Source organism: Homalodisca vitripennis, chromosome 4, assembly GCF_021130785.1.
Source record: "Homalodisca vitripennis isolate AUS2020 chromosome 4, UT_GWSS_2.1, whole genome shotgun sequence".
NCBI classification, from domain to species: Eukaryota; Metazoa; Arthropoda; class Insecta; order Hemiptera; family Cicadellidae; genus Homalodisca; species Homalodisca vitripennis.
The window spans coordinates 93,639,233-93,661,593 of record NC_060210.1 but is presented as its reverse complement, the minus strand read 5'-3'; the positions used below and the strand labels follow the sequence as shown (position 1 = coordinate 93,661,593).

Genomic DNA, 22,361 nt, shown 5'->3' with positions numbered 1-22,361 from the left:
TCTGATTTCATAATGAACAGTATGCCTTCTGTCAAGAGTTGGCTTGTTATGTTTTCTCATAATCACTTGACAAACAAGTCTGGCCTCGAGATAAGACATGTGATTACGTTTTATGCAGGACTTAACTGTTTCTTTTAGTACATTCTTCATGTACAGCACTCTAGAAAATTAATTATCTCTAGTACAATGTCTCTCTTTGTTAAATACACACATTACTTATTATATGTGTATTAGTTAATTAATTGCAAACACATTTAAATACATTTATATTTTTTTAACCTAGATAATTTATTTTCATTATGAGATTTTTGTACTGATATGTGTACAACTTTTAACAAAACCCTAACATTGCTCTAGGTTGATAAAGTCACTAAAATATATATCTTAATATCCACAATATTTTCTCAAATTTCTTCATTTAAAACATGTCTTTTGACTATATGACATCAGAATGAAAGATATTATTGGTATTAGAGCCAGTTTTTAGTTTTTTAGACTGTAAATGTTCTCGAGAGTTGATTTAATTTTTTTTTTTTAATTCTGTTTGTCTGTTAAATATTATGAAATATCTCACAGCTTGTCTGGATGTGTCTGGTTCTAAGTATCTATGCAGGATGGTTTCATCTAAGTTTCTTAGGTTGTAAAATCTTGTTTGTGTTCAATTTTTCTAAGTTCCACCTTTTATATTTTATATGATTCCATTGGTTTTAAACATTTGTACAAAGTGCTTGATTCATTATTCATAGTGTGTCAGTGTACAGTGAGTAGCGTAATGTAGTTTATACAGCCTGCTATGTACAGCCTGTTATATGCCACCTGCTATGTACAGCCTGTTATAATCACCTGCTATTTACAGTCTGCTGTACAGGCAAGAGTACTGCTCTGTATACCTGATTTATTTTGAATTGCTTAGTATTATTCTTAATTTTATAATGATTAAGTCACTTTTGATAAATGAATACTTTCTCCAGATAAGAGGAAAATTTGCAAAATATCCCATCATTAAGTTTACATCTAGCTCAACAATTTCTTGAAATATACTGGTCAATAATTTTAATAGGCTTAAACACAATAGACTGTTTTATATTTCAATAAAAAAACATATTTAACTATCATTTTATTATAAACACAAAATATAAATATATACTTGACATACAGCTAAAAGCAGCATGACAGACACAGAAATTTATCAGTCTTAGTCGGTAAATTTAACTCAACATTTTACAGGAAATAATTTGAATTTTGTCTTAAGTATTCTCTTTATTGTTAAGTAGATTGATGAAAATTATTTTGACTGTAGGCCATTGGGTACCTGCACAGTCCTCGTTTGTGTAGGGAGCATCACCCTCAGTGTGCATGTGACAGACTGTGACACCCTTGAGTCCTGCACTCTTGCCGTAGTCTGTCATTGCCTTGGCCAGCTGGATGGGGGTGGCGGCAGCCCCACTCAGGAACACAGTGTCTCCTGAGAACACAAGACGGACAAATTAATTATTAGCGGCTTTAAATTATTTCACACACACAATAACATGACACGTTACTTTTGTAAGCATGTTAATTTTAATGTTATTGAAACAATTTAAGAATAATTCAATGAAAGTACTAGTCAAGACTAGAAAAGTTTTATTAGTTATGAGCATAATTATGACTGCTAAATTGATACCAATAGCTGTAGGCTACATTCTGTACATTCCAAAGAAGTTAACAGGATCTATGTTACTTGTATGGCCTCTTGTCAATTTTATTATCCTTCCACTAAATTTGTCTTTAGGCTTCCTGTTCTTTCATTATCCAATTTTTGTTACTAACAGTTTTCCCTATAGCTAGGAATAAAGCTGCAATGCTCTAACAAAAAACTCCAAGAGGTCAATTCCCATGGAGGTAAACAAAATAATTTTTCTGTAAATGTGGACATATGAGACTGAAGCATGTAATTCAGAAATTAAAGTCCCCTAGCCTGTCTAAACCTCATATCAAAAAGGTTTTTCAATATAATTTTGATTAAAATAATTTTACAAGACATGGAATACAGCACAATATTATTTTAATCATCATTATCACATTACATTATTACAGAATTAAATTGTCAGATATTAAGAAGTACAACAAATAATGTTTAAAAATTTATAAAATATGTACTGATTAAACAGTACTAAACAACTAACTGTGCATGAGTGTTTTGCTATGTATAGATCATATCAGCTGACCTATAACAATTCAAAAGCAAGTGCATGTACATCAAAAAGGTATGTAGGAAGTATGAAGCATAATGAAATAAAGGCATGATCTTTGAAGTGGATAATTTTACTTTAAAAAGAAAAGATTGAAGAGTTGAAATAATGAATTAACCTGTAATTAATTTGTCAATTCCAGGATTTAGCATGCATACATAAAGATTAATGCTCTTAATACTACTGCTGGTAATGCTAATTGATTAGTACAGGAAAGAAACATTATAACACCATTCATACTAGTATATATAATAATTAAACTGTAAAATAACAATAAATTGCTGTGTTGTCAACATTCAGATTGCAAGATACAGTTGGTGAGTCAGCATATGTGTGACTCATGTAGTGGACAATGTTCAGACTATGATGCCACTCCAGGGTGGCTACACTACTGTAATATAAACTGGCTTGATTTATACTTTCAGATGTCTGACAGGGCACGATACAAACTGTGCTGTGTATAATAAATTATTTGAAGTAAAAATTACATATTATTTCTAAACATGTTCACTTTATTGGCTGAGCATTAGCGAAGTCTATCACTTGAGGAACATGAAACATTTTAATTCTACGCATCTATCTAAAAATCTCGAGAATGAACTGACCTATAGACTTTAAATTTGTATGGAGCTTAATTTCTATATAAGCAACATCGAATTCAATGATGGTACATGTCACTCCATGGGATTTAGTTGAGCATTTGTGAAACTAACACTGGTCTTATGGGTAGCCAAAATGGTATTGATGAAATCGCAGAATAAATAAATTTGTAAACAATGTAATGATATTTTCTATGTGACACATGTAGACTAATAGTGAGCTATTGACCTGAAATTTTGCATACAACCCAGCAAAGCCTGTTACATAACACAGGGTATGGTGTAGAGTTTATTTACTTGACTTGTGTACTAATCTCTCATATTTTAAAACAAACTTTCTCAAAATATTTTCAGTAATTAGTAAGACTGACATTTTATTAATATGTTTCAGTAGTATCTCAGAAACCCAGAAAAAACACTTTTTTACATTTAGAGATTATTCCACTTGAAAACTTTGCAGCCGGTATTCTAATGTGACTGTGTAGCCAAGAGATTTAAAGCACAGCACAGAGACCTCAGTAAGTGTGTCAAGGCAGCCAACCTTACTGTCACTATAAAAAGATAAATATGCTAATCCAGTAGATTTCTAAGATTATTTGTTTTCTAATTAGCAATACTTAGAAGGAACATTTCTAAAATTATAATTACTTTTATAATTAGTACAAGATAAAATAAGACACGAAAGGTCTGATAGTTATATAAAGAAATTCACTAATTTGAATTAAATATAAGTGGTTGAGTTGTAAACTAGGTCATTTGATGACACACAAGAAAAAATAAAAGTTCCGTCAGCTACCAAGATACCTAAGTGTGAAGTCCACTATTTGGTAACGGGTATCACTAAGTAATCATGTTTATTTTCTCAGTTAAGGAAAATGTTTTTGTAGCAACTATGTCATCGTAAATACAGATTTTACTGCTATGTAGAAACAATTACATGTATATTTACTTATTTTTCTAAATTTCTACAACACAATTTTACATTTTTTACACTTAGTACAATTATTATAAGTAAATCTCAAGCCTGTATCATAGACCATATTTCTTACACAGACTGTGATTTTTAATTATGTTTCTTATTTCTTCTATCCTTAATCAAACAATGATTATTTCAGTTAAGAGGTAAAGTTAGGTATAATGAATCAAGGCAGTTAATTTAATTTGTTAATGGGCTTTAAGGAAATATAATATTACACTAAATAATACTAAGAATACTTATTTAAACAAAACTTTCCTATATTCTAAGATGTATGTCATCACAAAGAATTTTTATTTTATTGTTTGTATTCTTGTTATAAATTACTATCACATCACACATTATTTTATATTGGTAATAAAAATTTGTTGTAGATGAATATTTATTATTATTACCCAAATTATTGCATTCTTCTTAAAATCTAGTAATTTAATTAAACCATTAGTCCCACTTTGTGTATCTGTATGTTATTCAATCAAGACTAAACTAGCCAAATACTCAAGCACAAGATTCTTTGTATGTACATTATAGCTATAATGTGTAAAATAAAAGGTAACACAAAGAAAAAAACACACAAGATAATAGATTTTCTTAAAAATGTCGAGTAAATTAGCAACTTTTCAAAACCCATTATCAATATTGTCTGTAACGTATTAGTATTATGTATTAATTAACATAATGATACATTAACAAATTAGTAGGCATTCAGCTAGATGACGCAGTGTAGTACTATTACAAACCCATTATCAATATTGTGTCTATTAACGTATTAATATTATTTATTAATTAACATAATTATATATTAACACATTAGTAGGCATTAAGCTAGATAATTCAGTGAAGTACTATTCCAAACCCATTATCTATATTGTGACTGTAATGTTTTAACATTATTTATTAACTATCATAACTGTATTTGAGGTTGAGTGGTAGAGAGGGCTAAATAGCCCTAACTCCACCTTATAAATCAAGGCATATTTCATTTCATAATTATATATTAATTAACTCATTAGTAGGCATTCAGCTAGATGACAATGTAGTATTAGCACAGTAGTAAATATCTAGGTATAAAAATATAAAAAATGATACAGTAGTAAGCACAGCAAGAATATAATACAATGTTGTTATTCAGGGATGAATTTTCATATCGATTTGAGTTTCCTCAATAAATACAGTTATCCTGCTATAGAAATCATGGATGAAATTGTCTCCATTTACTATCTTTTACAATTAATTGCAAAAAATAGTATGTCTTTCTATTAGTCTCATAAAATACAATACTTACAGGTTTCTTTGGGAGACTGTGTAAAGGTTTGTATTAGCATAGGGATTTTTAATACCAGTAATAAACGTTTTCAGTCACCCAAAATACTTCTTCACCTTTCTATTGTTTCCTGCATTACACGCTTACAAATTTTGAAACTCCTTGTTGGTGGTTCTAAATTCTAAATTTTCAATAATCTTATTTAATTGCTTAACATTATCAGTCTTCCCTTAACATTTCAAAGCCCACTTATGAGGATCCAAATACAATTACATTTCTTTTAAGTCAATTCAGATCCAATTTGAATCCTGTCAATTTTTTATATAATGATAAAGTTATACAAGTAGAACATACAACATCTTTGAACTTATAATAATATTAATAAATTGGCTTGGAATAAAAATGTAGATCACATTGCTAATAAAACGCCTACTGGTCTATACGCCTTGTGACAAATGGCACAAATTAGTAATTTAAGTACAGAACATTTAAAATAATATATTCCTCATTTATCTTTTTGCATTTAGATTATGAAATTAGTGTTTATGGATCAACAACTATAAACAATTTAGATACATTGAGAGTAAAGAAACCTTTAAAGGTTACAAACTCTTTGAAACATATTTTTCTAAACTTGGTATTTTGACGGTAAATAATAATTTATGTAAAGCAATTTGTTAATCCAATACTACAAACTAATAAACATATTTATAATTCCCATTTTTAACAGAAATACTAACAAACAAAATCTTGAGTTTTATAAGGAGAAAATACTACAGAATGGTAAGGTGATAAGGTATTTACAACGTATACCAAAAAATGTTATATTGGAAACAGATCTGATAAAATTAAAAAAACAAAAGTACAGGAATATTTAACCAAGCCATCTCTGTATTCTTTACAGAATTACTTTTACAAAAGTACTAATTAATTAATTAAAATAAGGATTTTAGATTCAACGTTATGATGCAAGTTATAATACTTTAGTGTTAAATAATTAAGTAGACTAATTACACCATTACTAAAAATGTATTTATTAAAATTAATACTAATATTATAAAAATGATAATATTTTTTATACTTTGCATACATTACACAGAATGAATCGGTTTAACTATGATTAATTGAACTTTAATCATGTTTATCACAGATCAAGGGAGAGAAATTATAAAGATAAGTTACATTACAACAGAAATAGATACTATTAGCTGATATAAAGGTTTAAATAGGTGATGTAGATTTCCAACTTTTACAGTCATTTAAAACATGTACATTATTTCAAATATTTCTTAACCCTTAGTGCTCTTGACAGTAGCCATGGCACACTCATAGCCAGCTTGTATGATTCCTTGTGTCAACAGTCCTCCACTACTCTACTATAAAGGGTGATTCATAAAAGGTGTGCAATATTTCAGGACTTGATACAGGTCATCAAAACAAGGAAAAAACTCCATTGCACATGGGTCCGGAAACGTACCGTTTACTGTCTGTCTGTCTGTTTGTGTTTTTTGGGAAAAAAATTACTACTCAAAAACCACTTAAGATACAGAATTCAAACTTAACAGTTATGTTAACCTAGTCTTGGTCCTTTTTCAGTGAAAAAAATAAAAGAAAATATCTCATTGCATTTCAAAATGGCGGCCGTTCAAAATTTTCAAATTGTATTAGCTTTGAAACGGTTTTACTTCAACAACAAATTCACTAGGATAACTTTTTTTAGCGTATATTACCAATTCAACAATTTTTGTTTCAAAAAAGATTGAATAACAAATAACTGAGTTAAAGCACCAAACGTTAAAAACAGGTTAAATCCATGCATTGAAAGTACATACAACAATGTAGTGGATTTTTATGAATAAACTTTTTAAGGTTCTTTATTAAAATACTGAACAATTATTATAACCTAAAAAAAATATTACTATCATTTTTGTTCCATTTACAGTAATCAATGTGTTACACACACACAAATAAAAAAGAAACAAACTATTCACAATGCTCTTAAAAAAACAATAGCATAATATTACATGAAAACAGCTGACCAACAATCAGCAACCAAATCAGGTGTTTTAAATGAAGAAAAACTAATAAACAAACTATCAAGACATTGTTGAGCAAATCTATGTTTTGAACGTGATTGTCACTGTTTGAATGTTCTGTTCTTCTTTGTAATTCCTGTTAGTTTTTCCTGTTAAATTTAAATTTCTTTTATTACTTTGTTTCTTGTACGATATGAACTTTTGAAGAGTATGCTGATATTCACTTTGTGTACGGACTTGCTGGAGGCAATGCCAGATTAGCTAGCAGATTGTACAGAGAGCGGCTTTCCAGATAGGCTGCTCCCAGTTCATAGCGTCTTCAGTGCCGTTCATATTCGTCTTAGGGAAACTGGACATTTGAAAAATAATGTTTGTAGAACGGGTAAAAATCCGTACGGACTGTTGATTTTGAAGAAGAGGTTTTATTAATTTGTAGAAGAAAACCCCTCCACCAGTGTTTGCGCTATTGCTCATAATTTGGATGTATGCAAAAGTTCTGTGTGGAAAGTGTTTAAATGAAGAACGTTTGTGCCCTTACAGACATCAGAAAGTACAAGCCTTAGAACCTGCAGATTTTCCTCTCAGGGTAGACCTGCTCCCGTTGGTTCCTTCACAAATTAGTTGATGAACCCGATTTTTTAAGGTATGTTCTCTTTACTGACGAAGCGTCATTTACTCGAGATGGCATATTTAATAGCCGAAACAGCCCATTTATGGGCTGAAGAGAAACCTCATGAAATTGTGCAACGTAAGTTTCAGCACAAAATTTCCTGTCAATATCTGGGCTGGAATAGTAGACGGATATTTGATTGGGCCACACATTATACCAAAACAGACTGAACGTGACCTACAGGGATGTCAGGGACCTACTTATGAAGTTTTTTTGAGGGAAATCTTACCTGAGCTGTTGGAACATGTTCCTATTGAAACTAGACAAAGAATATGGTTCCAACATGATGGAGCACCGGCCCCAATTTTCCCTGATTGCTAGACAAACATTTGAATGAAGTGTATGGAGATCGTTGGATTGGACGTGGAGGTCCCGTCCCTTGGCCTCCACGGTCACCTGACCTCACACCCATTGATTTTTACTTGTGGGGACACATGAAGCAATTAGTGTATACCACTCCCATACAGAATGAAATGGATCTAGTAGCTAGAGTTGTTGAGGCTGCTGCAGTTATTCAAGACAGTAATCCTTTTGAAGGGGTGAGAGAATCGTGCTTATGACGCTTCAGAAATCTGCAACGAGTTACAAGGAACGCCAACTTTGAGCAACAATTATAAAAGTTTTACAGTAATGTAATCATTGATTTCTTAATAAAAAATATCATGTTCAATAAAATTTTTCAAACACATTGTATTAATTACGCTGTTTCACACAATTGCCATGTAAGAAAACCCTATACCCAACCATAACGTAGCCCTATTAAACATTTTTTTTAAGATTTAAAAACCAGGATTCACAATTGGTTTAAGAACTTTTTTTAAATTTAACTTAAAAAGAAATTTAAAAAATAAATATTAAATTTCAGGTTATAATAATTGTTCACTATTTTAATAAAGAACCTTAAAAAGTTTATTCGTAAAAATCCACTACATTGTTGTATGTACTTGCAATGCATGGATTTAACCTGTTTTTACGTTTGGTGCTTTAACTCAGTTATTTGTTATTCAATCTTTTTGAAACAAAAATTGTTGAATTGGTAATAAAATACGCTAAAAAAAGTTATCCTGGTGAATTTGTTGTTGAAGTAACCGTTTCAAAGCTAATACAATTTGAAAATTTTGAACGGCCGCCATTTTGAAATGCAATGAGATATTTTCTTTTATTTTTTTCACTGAAAAGGATCAACACTAGGTTAACATAACTGTTAAGTTTGAATTCTGTATCTTAAGTGGTTTTTGAGTAGTAATTTTTTTCCCAAAAAACACAAACAGACAGACAGACAGACAGTAAACGGTACGTTTCCGGACCCATGTGCAATGGAGTTTTTTCCTTGTTTTGATGACCTGTATCAAGTCCTGAAATATTGCACTCCTTTTATGAATCACCCTGTATTGATCTGCCGCCATCACCTACTTAGATTTGTTTTGTTGACTTATGCTTGAAATGGTTATGCAATGAACACATATTATTTTTTAATCGGTTTTTATTAAACACTGTGAAGATATTTAAAATAAAGATATGTAAAATAAAGCTAGCTCAATAGGAAGTATTGTTCATAAAAGTTTTAGTCAATCCTAATTTCACGATCTGATTTCTATTTCCATAATCTGATTTCTATTTTCATTACCTGATATTGTTTTATCATAACCTAGGACTAAATCTGCTTTTATCTGATTTCTAATGTCATCCGAATTAAATTTTAGTCTTAATCCATTTACACAACTTTTCACACAATGATTAGCACAGTACACAATGAAAACAAACAGATAACTCTGTTGACATCAAAACAACTGATGTAAGTGTAGGAAATTGTAGCTAATAAAACAGATTTAAAAGGTGGGAAAGTAACCAAACTTATTTACTTACTTCATGAAGGACATTTCCTACAGGTCTTAGCACATTTCAAAAGAACTTACATCATTATACATTTTTACAAATGGATACATTGTAACGACCACTCCCATGGCCTTATGAGCGTTTGACAGATTTCATACTGGTCACTCAGAGTGGCCGTACGAGCTGAGAGGAACAACAGTTTTTTTTTTTAACAACAGTTTAATTCGATTCAGTGAATTTTGATGTTTTTGGCTAAGCTGCATTACTACGGTTTCGATCAGGTTTCAACAATGTGGTTTCGCTCTTATCTTATCGACAGAACCCAGGTAACCAGGGTGAATGATCGTCTTTCAGGGATTGCTCTCAAGGAGTCAGGGGTTCCTCAGGGTAGCTGCTTAGGTCCTATTATGTTTCTATTGTATACTGCGGATCTTAATCTTGGGTTATCATTCTGTTCCCTTTACTCCTACGCTGATGACACTCAGCTTGTGTTGTCATATCCTCCATTACAGTCTTCCTTGGCAATGCAGCAGATTAATGCTGATTTGTTGAGGGTCAGGCTCTGGGCTGACGATCACGGGCTTCAATTGAATCCAAGAAAGTGTTCACTTGTTAATTTTTACCCCTCTTCAAATGCAGTCTTTCTTAGTAATGGACCCTTGGGAGTTTCCTTGGGAGGTGTTCCTTTGCAGGTTTCGGACACAGTAAAAATCCTTGGCGTTACTTTTGACAAGCAGTTAACCTTCTTGAACCATGTTCAAAATATCAATCGTGGTGTAATGAATAGGTTAAGAGTATTGTTTAGGTTTAAGGGGTTACTCCAGGAGGAAGTGAAACTTAAGATTGTCAAAGCTGTGGTTTTCCCAGTTATTGTTTATGCTCTTCCTGTATTTGGGGGAAGATTGACCCTTGAGGTCCTGATTGATAGGTTACAGAACTCTGCTGTAAGATTTGTGTACGGCCTGAGAAAATTTGATCACGTTAGCCAGTATCGCCATACAGCAAGGATCCTTCCGATAAAGTGCATTTTCAAACTTCAGGTGGCTTGCCTTGTTCACAAGGTGTTGCTGACGGGAAAGCCCTCTTACCTCAGGGGGATGCTACAGACCCGGGCTGAGATTAGGGACTGTCACACTCGGCAGGACGCCATGCTGGAGGTGCCCAGGGTCAGGCTGGAGATGGGGAGGAATGGATTTAGATACTTCGGCCCCCAGATATACAACAGCGTCCCTCACAGTCTTAAGGCTTATGGATATTCCTCGTTTAAAAACAATCTCAGACTGGCTTTGGAGGAGGAGTGTTTCACCCCTAAATAGCTGTTTAATGTAATGTATTATCGGTTTGATTAGTTTAATTTTGTATTTCTGGATGATGATAAATAGATTTGTATGTGCCTTGATTGAAAATGTATGACGAGTTATTTTGAAAAACAACAATGTAATGTTGAAAATAGCTTCAAATAAAGACGTTATTTATTTAATAGTTTGTACTTTAATAAACTTTATGATGGTATTGCCAATACTGTAATATTGTACTACATGCTGGTGTTAATATTTTACTATACACCAGAACACAAAGTGGTGATTGGAGCACTGTAAAATTGTATTATGTCATGGTGATAATTTTTACAGCAATGCCATGTTTACACCAGACTAAGCAACATTTAACGTTGTCAACTTTCCTTGTTGATAACCAATGTAATAAACCATTGGTTATCAACCAATGGATGTTTCAAGATGTGTAATTAATTAAATTCAATTAAAATTTTCTTTACTTTTTCAGTTTAGGATTACATCTAGTCTTTTCATACACTTAATTTGAGTCTATAAATAAAAGACAAAACCATTTGTAATCCTCAAAACAAAATTAAATTAAATCAAATCAACAGCATTTTTAGAATATTAATTATTTCCTATGCATTCTCAAACTAGCAACAAAATATTTAATAAAAACAAAAATGCACTTACTGTAGGTGGGGAAGGACAAAGCTCATGTCTGGCAATCATACTAAAAAACTAGATATTTAAAAAATAATGCAACTTTACTGTGCAAGAATTTAAAATTGATGAATTGTGTGATGGATATATACATTTCATATCAGAAAAAGCTACAGTAATAGAAATGAATCTTAAAATTCTGAAAAAAAGGTAGTATATTAAGTTATCAAGCACTTTTTCTACCAAACAATTATTTTTACAATGATTGCCCGACTACTGAATCAAATAAAGTCATTATTGTAAAATAGAAATACAGAGACAAAATATTCGTCAATAAAATTACAAATTTATATTTCCAATACTTCACAAAACATACAAATAATCTATTACAATCATAATATTTTAATCAACAGACAGATATAGAGACTAATTTAGCTTTTTAATAAAGTCGCTGATGACTAATACATCACTAATTGATATACTAATCAATTAAAATATAAAACTTTTTAGTTATAAAGCTCAGACAAAGTTTAAACAAACACTTTTCATTATTTTATTTACTGTGATCATTAAAATGTACCAGAGGGTAAAAACCTTTAGAAAATGTTACACTGAAAATACTTCTTTTCAATTGTACCAAAAACATTTCACTATTGATTCTGTAATCAGAATAAACGTAGGGTGTACACAAACAACACTTATGTGTTACTTTATTACATCCTGGTTATACATGAAGTAAGGTGGAGTAAGGTGGTGTTTCCAAAGGCATAGTGTTTACATTAGAGACAATATCTCTGCTTATGTACAGTTTAAAATGTTTTAGTTTAGAGTGAAACTGTTGTAAGTTATGTTATTTATTTTTTAAACGTTTAAAATTATTTCAATTCCACAAATTTATTCCTTGTTGTGGTTTCTAAATAAAAATTGTCATCACCAAATTATAACTTAACGCCTTGAATAAATCAGAGAAGTACCACTGGTGCTCCAAGACTTATCTGAGGAACTTGGTACCTTATTGAGAAATACAGCTAATGCAATGTCTGTAGCTAGTTCTGAACAGAAACCAGCTGTTGAGTAATTATTTTCAAGAAAATTAATAGATAAATTCTTGTTGCTTTGGTTTCCATTTTGCTATTGGCACAAAAATGGCCATTGCCACAGCAGCAATAATATTGTTAGTTAACATCAATTTTAATGTAATGTAGAAAAAAAACTCTGCAATAAGTTAGTGTTCACTGAGAAACTTTTAAGTGTTCTGAGACAAATGTTAGACAGGAAAATGTCAATCATGACAAACTATTAAAACTGAATATGCTCTGATACAAGATCAAGGTCAAGAATAATCAATAGAGTGATACAGTCATAATCTTTAGAGTACAAAAAACATAACACCCTTTTAGCCTTTTACAATTTATCATTTGACATTCAACACAGATAAGGACACCAAAGTGGTCTTTGGATTCTTAATAAAGCTGCAAAGCAATGGAATGCTCTCATAACCTTGACTAGCATATCACTCATGCCTTAGATGAGTGTTCTTCAAAGATACTGAAGTTTTTCACACTTTCATTTAAACTTTTGAGCTATTGAACTGTATAAGAAGAGCTGGAGTTTTATCTGAACGTTTAAAATGTTTAAGACAATTAGTGTTCCTACTGATTGTGAGATTCGTTCTGTAATTAGATTTTTGAACGCAAGGAATGTGAATCCGGCTGAACTTTATCGTCAATGTCAACTTCCCATTATGAGAATCGGAGTGGTCGCCCTTCTTTCGTCAAACATGATCTGGTAAGGGCAGTTGATGAAAAAATCCAAGAGAACAGTCGCTTCATTATCTGACGATGTCCAACAGATTTCACGCACTCTTCTGTACGAAATTGATACAGACTTCTTAGGTTATTGCAAGCTGTGTTCCAGATGAGTTCCAAAAATGCTCACTGACGTGCACAAAAACCAAGAGACTCAGAAGTGCTTTGACTTTTCTCACACGGTACAGTGATGATAGTGAGGATTTTTAAAACTAAATTGTGACAGGTGATGAAACTTGGGTCCGTCATGTCACATTGGAATCCAAACAGCAGTCAATGGAATGGTGACACACGCAATCGCCGAAGAAACAAAAATTAAAGACAACAATGTCTGCACAAAAAATCATGTGCACTGTCTTTTGGTATCAGAAAGGTGTTTTGCTGATCGATTTTCTCCCATGAGGTAAAACCATTATTTAATATGGCAAGTTATTGTGAAAACTAAGGCGGGAAATTCAAAACAAACGGAGAGAAATGCTTAGTAACAGAATTGTGTTGCTCCATGACAATGCTCAGCCCCATATCGCTGGTGACAGTCAAACGTCGGTTTGACAGTTTTGTTGGGAGCAGTTCGATCACAGCCTACAGCCCGGACATGGCACCGTCTGACTACCACTTGTTCCTGCACATGAAGCGCAAGCTAAGCGGCCAACGCTTTGAAACCAATAATGAAGTGAAAACTGCTGTGGTGTCATAACTACATTCGTTGGCGGGAACCTTCTACGAAGAGGGTACAAACAAATTGATCACACGCTACAACAAGTGTTTGAACATCGGTAGAAAATTATATTTTTATTATTTCAGGGTAATGTTGTTGTTATTTAGTTTGTAGTCCATAGTCTCTTTTATTACTGTTCTGTTTTACAATTTGTTCAAATTTAATTTATCAATTGCATGCTATTATTTATTTATTACTTTATTTATTTGTTATCATGTTAACACTTTGTCATTGAATATTAGTATAAGTAACTAGTTAGTTGAATGGTTTGTTATTTTCAAACATTGATACAATCATGCAGCTACTTTTCTTTAACAATGTTTAAATTTGCCATATTTTTTTGTTGGAATTCTGGATTTGTTTTAACTCCATTTTGTATTATTTGTCTATATGTAATATTTATTTATTTATTCTTTTAATCTAAGTAAGGAATAATTTAATTAATTAGTTATAAGTATTTTGACTTGGCTAATGAGCTGCATTATGACTTTGTCAATGTCTATGTAAATAATATGACAATAAAATATTTATAACACAATATAAATAAACCTTTTAACACTTTTTTTGTAAACTTTTATTTTTGTTACAATGTACATTTCGAAATCAAGAGTACCTGAAGATGAAATCACAGATTTCGAAATGTACATTGTAACAAAAATAAAAGTTTACAAAAAAGTGTTAAAAGGTTTATTTATTTTGTGTTATACATATTTATAAAACACTTTTCAAGGCTACATCTCTAACATAATAAAATATTTGTATTTGAATTTGAACTATTTCCTCCATCAACTATATTTTCACTTCCGTACGTTTTCCAAGTGTTGAAATCAACCAACAATGTAATTAAAATCTAATGAATTTAATTTTTTTCTAATGAATTGGATTATCAATTTCAGTTATAATGAAAAGCGACAGCATTTTCTGTAACAAACTATAATCTCTTGAAAATTCAGTACCTGTCAAAGGTACTTTTCACACAATTTGAAACCAAGATTCAGATGTTGGTGCAATCCGACTATAAAATTGCATACAATTCATAGTCTGAAAATGCTCTTGCAATACATCTATGGCTTCAACTTTCTCAAGCAGACAACAGTGCTACACTTGTCTGTGAACCTAGTCTCCTATTTGATTGAATCAGCTAGAGACTAAAAAGATAGCAAGATGGCCTAACAGTGAATATTTAGGGACTTGTATTACCAATATTGAAAAAGTATCAATCAACAATACAACACAATATGGTTTAATAGATAACAGAAAATAAAAAAGAATACTGAGTTTGGATGGATTAAAAATAAGCCTCAATAAAATTACAAAGCCTACTGTAAAAATATAATTCTAGTTAATATAGGCTCAAATGAGAATCTTTGAAAAAAATAATACTTAGCCGGTGTTGGTATTCCCTTGAATATTATTAATTTTTAGAGTAATGGGGGAGGTTGTGGATAAGGCAGCAAAATTCTGTTATATATTTCTTTTATAACCAAACTGCTTCTGTATTGTTTTATATTATAATTCGTCATAATATCCAAGTGAATTGGATCCACAATACCTTAATGTACAGCATTAGATATTCCAACAACAAATAAGCTTCTACTTATTGTTTCCTCCAACTGTCCTCATTGAACAATAATTACTTCTAATTCAATTTCATGATGTATTTTTAATGCATATTCACATATTTTAAAATCATAACTTTCCTTGTTTTTCAAAGCATGTTACAACAGGTCAGGTTTTTAGATGTACAACATAATATTGTTGTTCAATTTGTTTAGTGTGTGGCAAGTTCATTCCTCACTTTTTAGTTTTAAGTTTTTGTTCATGTTTAACTTTATGTATTTGCATTTTGACAACAGAAGAAAAGGGTGAATTTCAATCCTGAAAATGTAGTATCCTAAATCTTATTAGCATTTCAAATCATTTACCATAAATAACAAACCTTACACAAAGAATTGTATCAATGTTTGACTTAAGTAATTTTGGTTGCTAGAAAATGAATGATACACACAATGTTTTTGATTTTCATAAGATATCTTCTGTCTCCAGTGAGAAACGAACTGACTCACTTTGATAAAATGCTCCACTGGCTGTGCAGACACAAACTACTTAGTTGTGCCTCCTCATAAATAAGTTCATAATATTAATCTTCACCAAACATAGTTTATTCACGTTTTGTGTTTTTAAAAATGTTCCATTACCATGAATAAACTTAACTGAATAAAATACCCTCACTATAAGATGCCATCCATAATCGTAATATCCTTTGGTAGTTTGAGACAATTTTCACCTTCTTAAAACATGTATTCCAAAAATTACCAAAAGATTTTTATAATATTTTAGTTTACTAATTCTAATACATTTGGCTTTTTCAAGGAGAGTCATAAATGATTAGTGCCACTAAAATTTAAAGATCGGTTTAAATTGAGATAAAGTTATCTCAAAACGACATTTAATGTTGAATATGATACAGTACAAAATAATTAACGCAGCACAGAGATAAGTACACTGTAAAGCACTCTAAACAGCTACAAGAATGTGGTGAACAGTAACCATACACTGCTCCGTCACTACATGTACACTGGAGTTTATTTTTCAATGTGAAAACATTCAGTTGAGTGGGAGTTTTGTTGATGATCCCTCCTATGAAATTTAACTAATCTGAAGATGAACGAGAGCAAAATGTAGGATATGTGTGTTATTATCAACCGTAACAATTGCTGGTGTATACTTTGCGTAGATAACAGTACAAACTAAAAATTTAATTTATATACAATTGTATTAAATGTGAGGCTGTTATATATAAAAAATGTATTATTATACATTAATATCAATAAGATTGAAATTTTATCAGAAATACAGCATGGCTATACAACAAGGCACAGGACTAATTACAGATTCATCACCCCTATATTAAATCATGGTTCAGAATTTATTAACTTTTTTTATCTTGCTCAAATCATCTTTAGAAACTTGCCAGAGGAATTAAAAATGGAGAGTGACAGTGTGGCTGTCTACAAACAGAGGGTGAGTCGATGGTTGTACCGCATTGGCTGGGAGGCTGCTGAGGGGCTGTTGCGTTCTCCTTATTTTTAACACAATTTTAGTTTCTTTTAGTATAATTACTAGTAACATGCCAGCATCGCATATTCTGATGGATACTCCACACTTGTTAATCTAATTATTCTAAATTGTATAAAGTTATTATATACTTTAGACTATAATTATACTAGTTAAACTTTTTTTAAATTAAAAACCTACAATGTATATTATTAAGTACCATGTGTAAGAAATGTTTGATTTTGTATTTTTAGATTAATGTGTGCAACTGTTCCGTTGAGCTCTCCCCGCTCACAGACCTACAGTCTTTGCAGGGATTATTCCTGTATTTCAATTTGTATTTTTTAAAGTGTGCATTTGTTAAAAGGAATAAATGTTGATTTGATTTGATTAGTGTAAGTATTAACTTTACTCTCTCCCAAAATTCAATTCTAATGTTTTTCTGAAATATTGCTTCTTCAATTACTTATGTGCTCAACCTATAACACCATTCTTAGTAAAGAGCATTATGAGTTTCATAGTAAATTATCCCAATTAGTGTTCTTATATACCATATTATATGTAATCATAATAAATTATCCTAGTTACTGTTCTTATATATAATTTATTAAATCAATTTTCTTGTATATATATTAAATCATAATAAATTAGCCTAGTCACTGTTCTTGTATATTATATACTATTGATTTTGAATATTTTTTATGGAAAACCCCATGGAGGTTGTACTTTTCTAACAGAACAAACAGACTCACATAAGGTCAAAGATTTTCAGAATATAATGTGAATAAATTCTTGCTTTTATTACATTGAAAACACAGTACGATGTACAGAACATAATCAATTTCAAGATTCAGTACTTATTTTATACCCACCACTACAATTCCTTTCTTTTCTATTTATTTAAGCTTCATTGTCATTCGCTCTCTATCTATTGCTCAGTCACACTTCATGACTGAGTTTTTACTAATTCATCTTCTAAAATTAATAAAAATTATATGCAAGCTATATCCCTGATTGAAACTTAAGTTACAATATTGTGTCCTTGGTCAGAAAAGTTAGAAATTAATTATAATATAAGGTATATGGCAATAAAATGAGATTTCTGTACAGAAGTAGACATGCTCTAAAGACAAGTGACCAACAGCTTTATAGCGAGAAGATTTTTATTGAATTCAGTGTCCCCTATGTTTGTAAACTAATCAGTCTGACCATGTCCTTTTTTATGGCTAAAAATTACCTTTAGTGAATAAGAAAAAGAGTAAAAACTAATGAGAATAATTGCCTATAAATTAAATCTTCACAAAGTAGACATGACGCAAAGTCAACCACAACATTATAGAACTCAATAGTTTAGTAATTAAACTTCTCATTATATGAAAAATAATGATATTTTTCACATAGCTACTTGAAAGTAAGAGGTTTAGTGTACAGTTAACATCTGAGTTTAACTTAATATTATATATTATTCCATTATGTAATTTGAGAAAGCAAATAATAATATTTATATAAATGTAACTAAATAATTTATTTTCACCAATCTTTAATTAATTTTTAGAGATATAATTTTTATTTTATTTATAATGGCTATAATAAAATTAATTTTACAAAATATCGTATTATTATAAACAAAGTGGAGTATTATGAAAGATGCTATTTTTATATTTGGGTGTATTTACTCTTTCAGAAATAGAATGATGTGGAGTTATATTTAGCTGCCACTCCCAGATCAAGGGGCATTCCATCCAATGAGAAATCTTTGGAATTTGCATCTTGTTTATTTTGCGTCTTTGTATACTAACCTTTAACACTAGGTTAAAAACTTCAATAAATTACTGATAAATTACTTAACAAGAATAAAACTCACAATAATATTACAGTTTTACCTTATAAGACAGATGAAAATATTTTTAATGTACATTGAAACAATAAAAATCTAGCCTATTTTAAATATTGCTGGTAACCTTGTTTTATGATAGTAACATTGGAAATTTTGAAAACATTATTAAAACTTAAAGATAAAACCTTATATTTTTTTGAGAACACTCATTAATTAAACCTAAGTGATATTCAAATTGATTATCTAAGATAATTAAAACTATAAATCCTTTACCGCTGTCAAGTAATTTTGTTGATTCTCTTTTGTACCATATAATTATTATTCATAAAACCAGTATCAACAGTTACTACCCCTTTTGTTAATGAATTAAATATTTGTTTGTGTTTTTGATTAAAGTAAATACAACTAATTTACAATTTTCTAGGTTGTATTACTATTTATAAAAACTAATTTAATATAGATAACTAAGTCTTTTATTAGTGTGTTCATTCATTTGAGTTGAGTTTTAGTTTTTGGTTACTCATTGAAGAAAATGCACTTTTTGATTCAGTATTAAATTATTAATGTACTTGTAAAAACTAGTATTCCCGTACTCAAACCAACTACAAGTCTATGACTGATTTCTGAATAATGCCACAGACTACCAATACTTCTATATTCTGTAGAGTACCCAAATACTGCATTCAATTTTTTGTTTCATTTATAAAAATATCACCACAATACTCCTTAATACATTTTCATATTGATCATTTTTTATCCCTAGAGCTCTCTGGTTTACTGTTTAAACAATTAAATGTAGCCATAACTGTAAAAACCAATCTTTCAAAATAATATTCATCTATTTTTCAGTGTTCTTCTCTGGAGTTGGTTTACTAGAATTTGGCTTATACTATCCCTAACAGTTAGTTACCTGTGGCTTTGCACACAATTCCGTAGGTATTGCATCTTTATGAGCACTTCTAATTCGAGTGACATGTTTTTGATGTCAATGTTGAGCTTACCTAGTTACCATGATCAAGGAAATAATCATGGTAAATAATATACATCAAAAAGTGTATATTTATAGCCACTGTAATTTACTTTTTTATCACTATTTTGTGTTACATAGTTGTTTTTGCCTTGTTTCCCGATCAAGAACATATATACTTACACATCTCTGAGAAGCCTACTTCTAAAACTAAGATAGGTTATATAACAGTTTTTAAATATATAGTAAAATTTAGATACTTTTATCTTTTATATTAAATATTATTCTAGTATTAAATATTTGCTAAAAGTGTATAGATAAAAGTAGATTAACAATGACCTTATTTATGTGTTTGTTTCTTGATAAACAGAAAAATATTTTAGAACATTTATAGCTGGAATTGGTATATTAGTTAAAAAAAAAAAAACAATCCAGTGAAATTTTATGTAGCATAGTTCTTCCTGACTACTTCAAAGGCAGTCAAATTCTGACCATCTTATATTTTATGAGATTTTCTAAGATAGATCAGTACACCTAATCGTTAAAATCTAAAAACGGTACATAAAATAATCGTTAATCCTTAGAGAATTTACACACTATAAACATAAAACATGTTAAATGATGGTTAACTTATTAAAAATATGGTTGTGCTGTCTTATACGAGGGTAGGCTGAAAAGTAACGCACAAATGCTTGTAAAACACGATTGAAATGAGCTATAGAACCGCGCCTGATGGCATTCTTAAGTACCATTCCTCCTCTACATGCACGTGCAGTTTTAAAACCTTGCGCCAATTCATTGTATTGTTAGCAGTATATCCATGCAGACAGATTCAAATGCTATGCCAATTAGATGTAAACAACGTGCAGTTATTGAATTTTTAACTGCTGAAAAAGTGAAGCCTACAAAAATCTATCATTGTTTAAAGAGTGTTTACGGTGACAATGCTGTTAATAGATCGACTGTCAATCGATGGGTGATAAAATTTCGTGGTTGTGAGTCTGAAAAAGCCATAATTGTTGATGGAATACACAGTGGACATTCAATCACTGCCAAAGACGACTAGCATCATCATTGATGATTTGATTCAAAGTAATCGGCAAATCACCCAACAGCGTATCAAAACCATGTTGGAATATCTAAGGAACGTGTTGGTTTCATTATTCAACTATTGGGATACCGGAAAATCTAGCCACGATGGGTGCCACGCCGTTTAACAGACGAAAACAAACAGTGTTGAATGGAATGCTGTCAGCAACTTTTGCAGCATACCATAACAAAGAAGATGACTTTCTTTTGAATATCGTGACGGGGGACGAGTCATGGGTGCACCATTATGATCCAGAAGAGAAAAGACAAAGAACTGAATATTGACATTTGGGTTCTCCTGCAAAGAAAAATTTAAAAATGTAACCATCCACAAACAAGAAATCTGTATTTTGGGAAAAATCCTATTGACTGTGTTTTGGAATGCTCATTGAGTTTATGTGACAGACTATCTGAAAAAAAGGCGCGATGGTATTTACCCACCTCTAAAATGCCACCTACATATTGAGAACAATATTCTGGTGCCTTGTATTGAGACTACTTTTAGTCTCAATACATAGAAACTCTTAAACACCTCAGAAGTCGAGTTTGTCGTGTTAGAGGCAGCTCAAGCCAATAATCTTGCAAATCGACAATGCTCGTCGGTACACTTCACACGAAACAGAAGAGGCAATGAGAAAATTGAAGTTTGAACCAATTCCACACCCTCCTTATTCCTCCAATCTAGCACCCTGCAATTTTTATTTTATCACTCTACTCAAGAGAGATCTCAAGGGTACTCATTACACTTCAGACAATGTAGTGAAAGCAGCTATTGCGTCCTGAATTTGAGAAAAATCTGAAGTATTTTTCAGCGACAGAATAAAAAACCTTGTTACATGTTGGGAGAAATGTGTTAAGTCGGGTACTCATTACACTTCAGACAATGTAGTGAAAGCAGCTATTGCGTCCTGAATTTGAGAAAAATCTGAAGTATTTTTCAGCGACAGAATAAAAAACCTTGTTACATGTTGGGAGAAATGTGTTAAGTCTTAATGGTGACTATGTTGAAAAATAAGTGAATGATTACGAATCTTAAGAATTGCACTTTACTTTACTTTCTACCCGATCTTGCTATTTCTTTTTGTTAGCGTTCTACAAGCATGTGTGCACTACTTTTCAGCCTACCCTCGTAATAATGTTTACACACAACAGTTGATTACATCTGACAGACTCTTTCAATCAATATTTCACAGCTTAGAGACAAAGATAGCATTTTTAACTGCTTTAATGACCAGTGGGATGTAGCCCGGAGGGACTTTAACAAAGAGTGTCACAAACTTCTATGGGTGATAGTGTCATCATTTCAAGAAAAATGTGTCCTATAAAAATATAGATC

General features: G+C 31.1%; 1 protein-coding gene across 1 annotated transcript in view; it reads right to left on the bottom strand.

The window, feature by feature from the left end:
- LOC124359775 (4-hydroxybutyrate coenzyme A transferase) overlaps positions 1-22,361 on the bottom strand; it is a 74,870-nt gene that overhangs the window by 33,779 nt on the left and 18,730 nt on the right. Inside the window, exon 2 of the mRNA XM_046812796.1 lies at positions 1,313-1,465. Coding sequence (XP_046668752.1) covers positions 1,313-1,465 — 153 coding nt within the window. The remainder of the gene's footprint in view (positions 1-1,312; positions 1,466-22,361) is intronic.